This window comes from Solanum dulcamara, chromosome 1 (assembly GCF_947179165.1).
Source record: "Solanum dulcamara chromosome 1, daSolDulc1.2, whole genome shotgun sequence".
In the NCBI taxonomy this organism is placed as follows: domain Eukaryota; kingdom Viridiplantae; phylum Streptophyta; class Magnoliopsida; order Solanales; family Solanaceae; genus Solanum; species Solanum dulcamara.
The window spans coordinates 4,731,160-4,742,255 of NC_077237.1; the positions used below are offsets into that span (position 1 = coordinate 4,731,160).

General features: G+C 36.9%; 2 protein-coding genes across 2 annotated transcripts; both read right to left on the reverse strand.

Moving 5' to 3' along the window:
- Positions 1-175: 175 nt before the first annotated feature.
- Positions 176-2,007, reverse strand: LOC129899065 (psbP domain-containing protein 7, chloroplastic). The gene is made up of 3 exons (XM_055973852.1): positions 1,492-2,007; positions 1,136-1,340; positions 176-594 (listed from the first exon to the last, which is right to left on the reverse strand). Exons 1-3 carry the CDS (start codon positions 1,877-1,879, stop codon positions 288-290), a joined length of 900 nt encoding a protein of 299 aa, XP_055829827.1. The 5' UTR covers positions 1,880-2,007; the 3' UTR covers positions 176-287.
- Positions 2,008-2,751: 744 nt separating this feature from the next.
- Positions 2,752-10,758, reverse strand: LOC129899070 (SART-1 family protein DOT2). The gene is made up of 12 exons (XM_055973865.1): positions 9,931-10,758; positions 8,795-8,936; positions 8,647-8,701; positions 8,073-8,186; positions 7,868-7,964; positions 7,722-7,788; positions 7,518-7,577; positions 6,809-7,424; positions 5,544-5,905; positions 4,679-4,899; positions 4,126-4,210; positions 2,752-3,064 (listed from the first exon to the last, which is right to left on the reverse strand). The coding sequence occupies exons 1-12, from the start codon at positions 10,632-10,634 to the stop codon at positions 2,990-2,992; spliced, it is 2,598 nt and encodes an 865-aa protein (XP_055829840.1). The 5' UTR covers positions 10,635-10,758; the 3' UTR covers positions 2,752-2,989.
- Between the last annotated feature and the right edge of the window lie 338 nt (positions 10,759-11,096).

The window sequence follows — 11,096 nt, forward strand, 5'->3', positions numbered from 1 at the left end:
ATGTAACAAAAGACCCTTTTACAGCTTTCTAATTGAATCAACACAAAAAGCTTTATACTTTACCACAAAAACCCCAACTGAACTTAACTATTTGTATAAGCCCTTTTGAATGAGAGTTCGAACTCGCCTTCTTTCTTTTATTTTATAGCCTTTTCCGTATTATCAATCAGAGATCTTAAATTTAAATTTTTTTCTTTTATTAGGCACTAAATCTAAAAGAGTCGCAACATCAAAAGGTCCTGAATCAAATATAGCAAGCAAGCCTATATTCTGTTCGGTTTACGACTTCATGATGTTAAGCTAAAAGAATGAGCTATTTTGTAGAAATCTTCTTTCACCATTGGCCAAATTGATTGTGGAGCTTGTGAATTCAAAGTGAATAACTTTCCTCCTCTGGCACAACAAACAGCAACATTGTGTCTCTGAAATGTAGGGCTTTCAACTTGGAATTCTAATGTGTAAAATTTTTTGTTAGAATCATCTCTTAAATTTGCTTGAATTAGTGTCCCTTTCACATTAGGTCTTTTGCCTGATCCTGTAATAATCTTCACAATGGCCTCTCCTACTTCCTTTGGTCCTCCAAATGTCTCTATCCTGCCAAAAATCTCGTTGGGATCAAAATAACAAGACATCATGTAGAAGCTTAACAAATGGACAATAAATCAAATAACAACAAAATAATTGGCACAATACATAAATATGCATGTCTTTTAATTTGACATCAACTAGCATCAGGGGCGGATTTATGTTGTTCCGAGGGAGTGCCATGCCACCCCCGCTCTTGATTGAAAATCTATATATACATGTATATTCGTATATATATTTATAAGGAAAGTATAAATATTAAACGTGGCACCCTTGAAAATAATAAGTCTTTTGGTGTCAGTGGTTAAAGCTTAGATTTACTATCGTAGGAATGCAAGTTCGACTGTTCAAAGCAGCGTGGCGTTCAGAGATTCAAAACCCTTGATCCGCCTCTAACTAGAATCTATGTCCTCCAATTTTGGGCGTGCACAAATAGATGTTTAAATATGTATAAAGTTGAACAAATAATAAGTGTCTACTTATGTACACCCAAAGTTGGAGCGCATATGCAATTTATTACATTTTAAGGTAAGATTAGGGAGGAGCTTACGAGAAATCAATAGGAACTTGAGCAACAATGACACTAACATTAAGCTCCCCATTTGATCCCGGGGGACCAAATGCAACCACCGGTTCATTTACATTTTTACCCCTCCGATCTCGCAGCGATGGCGGATCTAGTGATCGTTCTGCTTTTCCGGCTGCTCGGTACAATACAGTTTGATCTCCCACCCAATGTGATGGATATACAAACTCTGTAACAAAAAAGAGAATCCGTCACAAAACGTGATAGTTTTAGTGGCAACTCATATTGTCGTCACAAAAAGTGCAATTTCTAGTAGTAGTATAAAACTTGGTGTTCAATTAAATACCGATCATATAAAAATGGTATAACTACTTACTGACCAAATCCTTCATTTGTATCAAGGCATCGAGTATAACCTCCGATAGGATAAATTACATCAAGCCTGAGACTCCGAGCTCCATCAGGCGATAGGCCTAGTAAGGAACTAGTAATTCCAGCAAAATTGGCGCCCAAAGCTACTACAGAAGCTGTGCCAATCCCTGTAAGTAGACGCCGCCTGAAAACTGATTCGAGTGGTGCAAATTGATTGGATTGCCGTATTGTTACCTCCTGGATTCTGTCTTTTTGGTTATCTGAGGCCGGCTCCTGAGTCATGTAAATTTGAATCCTTTTAGTGAAAATTCTAAGTTTGGTGTCGTTGACGGAATTTTGGGTCCGCCATTGACAAGGCGCAGTTGTTTCTGTACGAAAATAATGATGCATTGCCATTATTTGAATCCTTTTTTAGCTTCTTAGTTCATTATTGATAGGCAGAATGACTATATGTAATAGTTGTGATAAAAGAAGGAAGATGAAGTAAAGGCTATCCAAATCTTGTGGTCCTTATTCTTTCTAGCATCTCTTCCAAACTTCTTTTAGTGTGTTTTTGTTTTGACAAAAGTGCCTCAGAATAGGATGAAATCTACATCACAAACTCTAGATGTTTGAATTTTTTTAAGACCGCAGTGTCTAGGCAGCTTTTGCGTACCTCAACAAAATCATAAAATTCCTGCCACATTCCACCAACAACAAATAACAGGTAACTCTATCCACCAAGACTATAACAAATTTGAGTATTGATATCATCAAACTTATATGAAGGTCAAAATCGTGTCAATTTTTCAAAAAAGACAAAGGAAGTACATATCGATAACCCCTTAAACTAGCATTAAATTCTATTTAGATATTCAAACTACAATATGTTTTGATTCAGCACATGAACATATGATAAAATATTTTTAATAGACACATTCAACTCAAAATTTTGACAAACACCTATTACATGAATAAGTTTACTTAAACTATATCCATCTCTTTTAACTATATTATAACCTCAATAAGCCATAAAACATCATGCATGTTCCAATTTTTGTGTTCAAATTTTTGTTGAGTATATATAATAATAATAATAATAATAATTATAAGAGACATTTTATATAATTAACTTTTCTACATAATGAATAGTCGTGAACATGCACATATTCTTTTCAAAAATATGAGCTTTCGCATTTTATCATGTATTGAGATTTTCAATTGAAACATATCATACTTTGAAGGTCTAAATGAAATTTAGATTCAGCCAGAAGACAAATACATAAGAATTGTTATAATGCTCTGCAGGATTGAAATTGTGATTAAGGTCAAAAAGGGATCAAGGCAACAGTAGCATTGTTCAACAACCTGTGAAGTACTACCATTTTCAAATGTTACTATGTCATTTAACAGAGGCATCACCACCATTGAACCTTTCACGCCAGCCTAGATAGAGTTTATGTACAATTACAAGAGAGCTTGTGCATAAAGCAAAAGGATATCTTGAACCGCAAGAAGTATACACAACTAATTTTTCGGCTTCTTTTGTGAACTCCCCCCTCCTGGTTCAAACTTGCGCTTTATGCCCAAAAAGTGTTCAACCTGAAAGACGAAGCGATAAAAATTACAACCCTGAGAACTAGATGCGATCGAATAAGCATAAATAGAGGCAAAAATGTACAAGCACTTAAAAAAAACATTAACATCAGATAACGGATCACTGCAGCAGACATAGGGACAAATGTAAGCCCTACTTTGCTTTAAACTTCTACCCCTACGAGGACAATCAACCAATGCACAGTTGATGTTAGGTGGGGTGGGGAGGGGGGATCCGACTTAGTTAGGGGTTCGTGGAAGGTTTTAAAAAAAGGATGATATTTCATTGTCTTTCGGAAATAACAGCAGTTCAGTATCAGTGGCATGCTTGAAAACGGTCTTTTTGTTTGGGTACATTGAAAAGTCTATATGGATAGACATACCACTATTGATGTTAGCATGTATCTGATCATTGATTTAAGTGAAATAATAAACAGAAAATCAATATCCTCAATAGAACACAAGTACATGCGCACGCACACACAGCTAAGGACAGAGACTAATTAGCCCTACTTAAACGTTAAGGAAATTCATATCCTTAAATAACTAAGGAATAATAAAACAGCAAGGGCATTTTTCATATCTAATCAAGGGCATTTTAACAAAAAAGAATATAACTAAATGCAACCGTTACTAACCAAATACTATAATATAGAACTGTTTATAAGTATACCCTACTTATCGAGGGGGTAGGTTTAAGCAGGAAGAGTGAAACTAAAGAAGACAGATTCTAGGACAAAAGACACAACCTTCCGGCTACACCTCTTCAGGGATGTTGCATCCCAATCATGAAAATTTTTAGACAACAACAATTTGCTCCAACTATGAATGTGAATCATACAACATACTACAAGCTAGATAAAAAATAAAACGCACAATCGTTTGGATCATGAATAATAAGCACATTGGATCACACTGTTCAAGCAAGATGACAAGCATTAAGCATAGCATGAGAAGCAATCCAGACTGTAAAAATATGTGTCCAGGTGGGACAGCTAGTGAGCAAAAGTAAATCAGTATCATAATAGCCAGCTATGTAAGTGTCATCATCAGCAAAAGACACTGACCTTTTTATCACCAAGCATGGGGGTCAAACCTCCAGGTAAGTCCTTCTCAACAGTAGCAAAACCACTTCGAGGATCACTAGTTTGCCTGAAAATGACGGAACACTTCGCAATTACAAACCATTAAGAATGTCGGAGATATATAAAAACACAAGCTTGTGACAGGAAAATATGAGAGATCCAGTATAAATATACATGTTATACATATATTTCAACTACATTATCTATAGGGTCGTAAAATTTCAAGAAGGTAAAGTGGGACTTCTTTAGATACAACAAATGTGAACACCCATGAGATAAAACAAAAATCACTGTTAACAAAGACTAATATTCTCGAAACTTCGAATATTTGTTCCGACTTGACAGCAAAGAACAAAGGAATGCACTGAAGAAATGAATCTCAAAGGTCAAATCAAAATTGATGAAACTTCAACAAGGAAGAAGTGTAAGAACCCTGCCCTAGGCAACTGACAAGCCAACTGCATAGTTAATATTCCATGGAAAAAGACCTACGTTTTGAATTAAAGCACTTTAAATCGAGTAAGAAAACACAAACCCTGGTTTAACATGTCCGCTAAGAACAATATATGGAGTTCTTGTTTGAGCTTGAGTTTCTCTCATCCTCTCCACAGATTGTGATGGAGTATCTGAATTTTTCATCTGTTTTATCTTCAGCTCCTCCTGGTATTGCCGCATACGCTTTTCTTGCTTCATCTTCCCAGGCCCCTTCCCATGAAATTTATGTGAAAGCAACCGAAAAGCCTCCTTTGGAGTCAGCTGAAGAAGAAGAAGCCACATATCAATTGAAAGATGAGGCTACACTAGCAAAAGTTCATAGAGCCATAAGGAAATTCATTAAACAGGTGCTCAGCAGTCGTCCCCCACTCTCCCCTCCCCTCTTTTATTTGATAAGTGTCATTACAAGCCAGTTTTATTATGTTGAGATTAAAGACTACCCCCTCTCAACCACCATATTTCCAATCTCATTACAGCTAAATCAAATGACATGGGTGCAAAAGTTTCACAGCGATAATGGACAGGGTAGGAGTACAGGAGTAAGCTCGCCATCCTTACCTGCTGTAACTTAGAAATTTCCCTCCATCCCATTTTATGTCCATACACAGGTACTAGAGTTGGAGTTTTATGGTATTCAAAGAGATGGCTACATCAATTTATGAAAAAAGTTTCCTCCTTAAAAAAATGAATAAAAAAATAAATCTCATAATCTTATTGATAATAAGATAGACTACTGAATTTTGGTAGAGGAAAATTTTCCCTATCAGACGGATAGACACAGCAAAAATTACCCTATCAGAAGGTACAGACATCTACAAGTGGTTGAAGGGGTTAACAGCACAAAACTACTGGTGAATAGAAGTTAGAGAATCCAAAAACTGAATTAATCAAGTAAAAGTACTTACAATTCGCCCATACTCATCAGTCCTTTCAATGTGTATTTCCTTTTTCCCATCTTCACCACGGATGCCTATGAGCTTGCTCTTCTTCTTGTCCATGTTTCGACCACCCCATTCAATATCTTCCTTGAGTGTACCTCGTTCTTGCAAAAGTTTGAGAACCCCTGATAAACCCTTTCCAACTGGAACTTCACGTATCGTATTATCTGGAGTTACTTCCATTTCCTCCTCCTTTACAGAGGGTTCCTCTTCCTTGGTTTCCTTCACTTCGGTCCAACCACCATCCACATTCTTCATTTCTTCATCAGAGGGTTTTGGCAATACGTCTTCGTCCATGAAAACATCATCACTACCAGGTTTTTGTTCCTCTACAAGATGAAACAGGTAATATCAGATATATCACCATTGAAAGCCTTTGCCAAGTTCCAGTAAAGACCAAAGTGTAAGTTGCAGCTAATGATTAAAAAACACAGCAAAAATGCAACATTAACACGTGAAACATGATTGCTTAAATGTGTTATGCCATTCCAGTTCTACCAGATGTCCCTGGAAGGACATAGAAATATATGTTGGATAGGAAATGTATGACTCTCTTGTCTCAGAATCAATTCCAATGACAAATAAGTTTTTTTGCTATTGAAAAGCTTTTTCTGTAAGATTTTTTGTAGAACTTATAACAAGGATAACTCTAAATGCTCATCATCAGAAAAACACATAAAAGGTTTGTTTTTTCCCTTCTCCAAAAAAAATCGTCAATAAACTGGAGAGAAGATTAATATACTATATAAACCTCCAAATTTTTATTTCCGTTTCTTAATCATCTAAAACAGGAGTAGGAGTGAAGGAAGAGTGACTACTTGTAAAACACTTCAAAATTCAGTTTAAATATATCTGGAGAGTGAACTGTCATAAGTTTCAGAATTGTGTGTCAGTATACCTGCAGACTCAAGTGCAATGCGTAGCAGTATTTTGTTTCTATGATACCCCATATAACATTAATCCAAATCCACTAGGGGAAGAAAAAGGGCATGTTAAATTAATGATTGATTCCGGTTCTGTAATTTCCCAACCTCACTATCCAGTGTTCTTTTCCCAATTCACAAATTACTCATAACTAGTAACACTTAAATTGTGCAAGCATACAAACCTATTCCAAAACATGGCCTGTCCAACACATGCAATTGGATAAACCCTTCCAAATTACCTTGAGAAATTGCACATAATGAAATGGCTATTAGCACAATCATTCAAGCAAAATTAAAGAGAATTACCTTCATCAAGCTGAAGACCCCAGACAAACTCTTCCATCTCTGTGAAGACAACCTTGTTCTCTTGTGCCTCTCCAGATGCAGAACTTGGATTATCCACGGTTGAATCATTTGCACGGGAAGCGGCAAGCGAAGCAATTGATTCTGGAAAGGTTTTGGCAAGGCCCTCTTGCTTTCTCAAAGCAAGCTTTCTGGCTCTTTCTAAGGATTTTCTAAGCTCCTCATCATCATCATCAAATACTGCATCATCTTCCTCTCTCTGGTTGTTATTAGTTTTCTCGGGTCGAAGTGCTTTGGATGCCTCTTCAGCCTTGGCATAAGCAGCCTGGTAAGCGTTGCTCCTCGTCTCTGCATCTGCTCTCTCCTTTTCTTCCTTAAGGACCTGCCTTGTCCTATCATTGCGAGAACCGAGATCACCGACACCCAATCCAGCGGATTTGGCCTCTGCTTCAAGGGCATCTAGATCCATCTTCTCTTTCTTCCTCAGTGATTTCTTCTTCTTGGGCTTCTTAAATTGAACCATTTCCTCTTGAGTATAGTAGTCGGACAATAACTTACCAGAAGAATTGAGATCTTCCATCCGATTGATTGAGGAAGCCCCCTGAATCCTTCTCCGTAGCTGGCAATCAAAAAAGTTAACTCTGTATTAACAAATATTACCTGACATACTCTCTGGAAACCATACATGATTAAATAGATCGAAATGACTTACCTCCTCAAGTTTCTTCTCTGCATCAATACTGAAACCTCCAGTTGCATCAAGAGTAACTCCCTAAAAGAAAATCTAGAATAAGAGAGACAGATTGGATGTACAAGTCCGTGCTTCTTTAATTGAGGACGAAGTGCTTTTAAACAAAATTCAGGAAATACAATATTTTCCAAGAAGTAAAGAGAAAAGGGAAATGAAAAGTTAAACCTCCTCTTCTGCTGGGTCATCATATTTTGGTAATATTTTCCTTTCAAAACCAGGTTCATCATTGAACCTACATCCAATAATAACGAGACAAATTAGTCATTCAAACTTTACAAAGAAGTGGTGCTTACAGATATATTAAATCTTACTTGTCATCATAGATCCCTGTTTTATTTTTTGCAGCCTTGTAAGCATCATTCCTTCGCTTCTGCTCTCCAATTTCCACATTTTCAAGCACATCAACCTCTGGGGTATACAATTCAAGTCACTACAAAATCCGAATCCACAAATACTGAAGGCTGAAAGCAGAGACAAAACAAGAGAAAACATGAACATTATCACTTATTTGGTTACCTTGATTAACATCATCACCAGCAAGTATGCTCTGATCTTTGAGTGTCAAGACAACAGCCCCACCTTCGACTACTTTGTCAAGCCCATGGAGTACTTTCATCCCACCTAGCTCTTCTGTTGTGAGAAATTAAAGACAAAATTCAGAGCATTCTTCAAATATTTCAATTCAGAGAATATAATAAGGCAATTTAATTTCGGTTCCCAAACTGCACAAAAGACACATCATATTACATGAAAGAAATGATCTTGGCTACTTTCATTTCCCCAGTGATGACTTTAAAACTTTGGATTTCACATGCACACCAGTTTGATTAGAGTTGGATGACAAAGGGGACTCCCACCAACAGATTTTGAATCATAGATAGGACGACTAAAAGTGAAATCAAGCAGATGAATGAAGAGCGCATAGAAAGGAAGCTTTGCACCCAAACAAGCCAAATGCACCAAGTATATTATTTGTTTCTGTTCCAAGGACTAGAAAGTGTATTACGACTTTGATTGAATGTGCATGGTCTCATAAAACAATTGATTAGAAAGATTAACCAACAGAAATATTCAGAAAGAAGAGGCATACTTGCAGCTAGACGATCATTCTCCTCATCATCACTTTCTTCTCCATTCATTTTGTCCTGCAAAATTGTACTATATCATGAAGACCTGAGGTCAAATCAATCCAATTCCTACAGATAAAAGAATCACAGGTACATCATCAGACGGCCTACCTGCTCTTCAAAAATCTTTGAAAGCTGTAAGGCTTTCTCCTTCTCAGCATTCCTTATCTCCTCAATCTTACGGCTCTTGCTAACCCACGACAACACCTCAGAAGCACCTTCTGATTTTTTCTTCAACCTCTCTTCCTTCATCCTGCAGTCATAAGCATTCCTTCAGCCATAAATATCAAGTACAACAAACATAACTTATCAAACCATATCCAGATTCTACTGTGTCAAAACATCCTTCAATAATTCTGTGCAGCTAGCAACCAATTGTGTGCATGTAAAACCGACCTGGTTAAATTACTAAACCAGTACTGTAGACATCATAGAGGCCAATGCACACAGCTACAAACAACGTGCTAGCTTAGGACAGATGATAAAACAAATATCTGAACAAAATTAATAAAAATGGATAACCACTAACAGAATGGTAACAATTACAGATTAAATTTACTAAACTAGCACCATCATTGTCGTCTTTCTCTGGTTTGTTTCTAGTTAAAATTATATTGTTAATGCTAATAAGATCATCACCACCAGAAGGGTGGATATCATCATTATCACTATTGTTGAAATGTGTGACCATCTAATATAAAAGCTTAAACAGTAGGAAGAGCACACTTCTGTATATTTAATTATGTCTTCGACATACCTCCTCCTCACATGAGGCCTAGTTCTTTTTCATGGACCAAGCACGTGGTGGCCATGAGACTTGAACTAAGGACCTCTGTCTGCTCTATACCATGGTGGAATGTGTGACAAACTCTAAATGCTTAAGCAATGGGGAGAGCACACTTTTATTTATTTAATTATGTCTTTCAACAACTATCATTAACAACCTAATATTCATTATTTCCATTAGTATCTAGTATCATAGTAGTCTTACCTACACCATTCTTTCTCAGTCCCTCTCTCCCTAAGTGAATTGTTTTTTTTTGTTAATGTTAATTTTTTTTACAATTTTTAATCAGTACGAGCCACCATCAAGTATCGGACTGGTTTTACTAGAACTCGTTCTGGTTTCCAGCTTTATTCCAAATTTAAGTTGGTTACTCCATCTTCATATTGTACTTAGAACACAATACAATGTACCATCCAAACAAAGTGTTAAACACAGAGCCAATAAACAACGGGTTACTTACTTCAGAATGCGTTCCTCCAGCTCTGAAGCAGAAGATTGTGATCCACCTGTTTCAACTGCATTGTTATGTTTCCTATCTTCATCTTCAATTCCTTGCTTGGCTGCACCATGATAATCAGAATCTTCATCCTTCCGCCTGTCCTTACTCCTATCATGACCCTCATCTCGCTGCCTTCGACTGCTCCTATCTTTATCTCTTGACCTCTCTTTATCATCCTCATCCACAGCTTCCTTCCCCTTCTCCTTCTCTTTAGTTCTTTCTCTCCCTTTTTCCTTCTCAACTACATCTCTACTACCTCTTTCCCTTTCATACTCCTTTTCTTTTTCCTTTTTCCTATCTCTCTGCTTCTCGTTATCCTTATCCTTGCTGCTCCTCACCCGCTCAGTATCCCGATCCCGTTCCTTGTCTCTTCCCCGTTCACCATCTCTCTCCCTATCTCGCTCCTTATCTTTTCCACGATCTCTACGATCTTCCTTCTTTCTATCACGAGCTGACGACCGATCTTTATCCAACTCTTTGCTCTTCTCTCGATCTCTTCTATGCTCTTTCTCTTCTCTTCGGCCACTATTACTACTTTTCCTATCCTTATCTTTGCTGCTTCGATGCTTACTTGAAGAATCCTTAGATTTACCATGCCCACTTTCTTCCATATCATCTTCCCATCTCTCCGAATCAACACTTCTTTCACGTCCATCTATTTCCATCAGAAAAACAAAAATGGCACACCGCCGGGCAGCTCAGATGAAGCAGGAAAAAATTGGGGCACACCGCCGGGAGATGAAGTTACGACTAGGGTAAGGCAACCAAAGCCCCCAAATATTAAAGTGGGCAAAAATATTGCAAAAGGTATAATATATAAACGTGTTTGTTCCATGATTCATAATCAATATATTTACTAATTAATAACTAATGAATTAAATTGATAAATTTTAAAATCGAACCAATCGATTAATACGTAGGTTGTAGCCTTTATTTATCTTTGGGAAAATTATGTGGTATGGTAAATTTTATTATTATGTTATCTATTTAGGATATAGTTTAAAATAATTATGGCTCGTAGCAAACAAAGCTATCTATTTACGTGGTATGACAAATCTCGCTGTAGATATACAAATATATATGTATATCAGTTATCAACTTATCATTATACAATTTTTCTGACAAAT

Bases quoted from the DNA above. Each gene is read 5' to 3' on its own strand.
- LOC129899070 (XM_055973865.1), bottom strand. From the start codon at position 10,634: ATGGAAATAGATGGACGTGAAAGAAGTGTTGATTCGGAGAGATGGGAA. The intron at 8,702-8,794 runs GTAGGCCGTCTG...ACAATTTTGCAG, and splicing joins CAAAGATTTTTGAAGAGCAG to GACAAAATGAATGGAGAAGA. The intron at 8,187-8,646 runs GTATGCCTCTTC...TTCTCACAACAG, and splicing joins GAATGATCGTCTAGCTGCAA to AAGAGCTAGGTGGGATGAAA.
- LOC129899065 (XM_055973852.1), bottom strand. From the start codon at position 1,879: ATGGCAATGCATCATTATTTTCGTACAGAAACAACTGCGCCTTGTCAA. The intron at 1,341-1,491 runs GTCAGTAAGTAG...TTTTTGTTACAG, and splicing joins TGATACAAATGAAGGATTTG to AGTTTGTATATCCATCACAT. The intron at 595-1,135 runs GTAAGCTCCTCC...GATTTTTGGCAG, and splicing joins CAAGTTCCTATTGATTTCTC to GATAGAGACATTTGGAGGAC.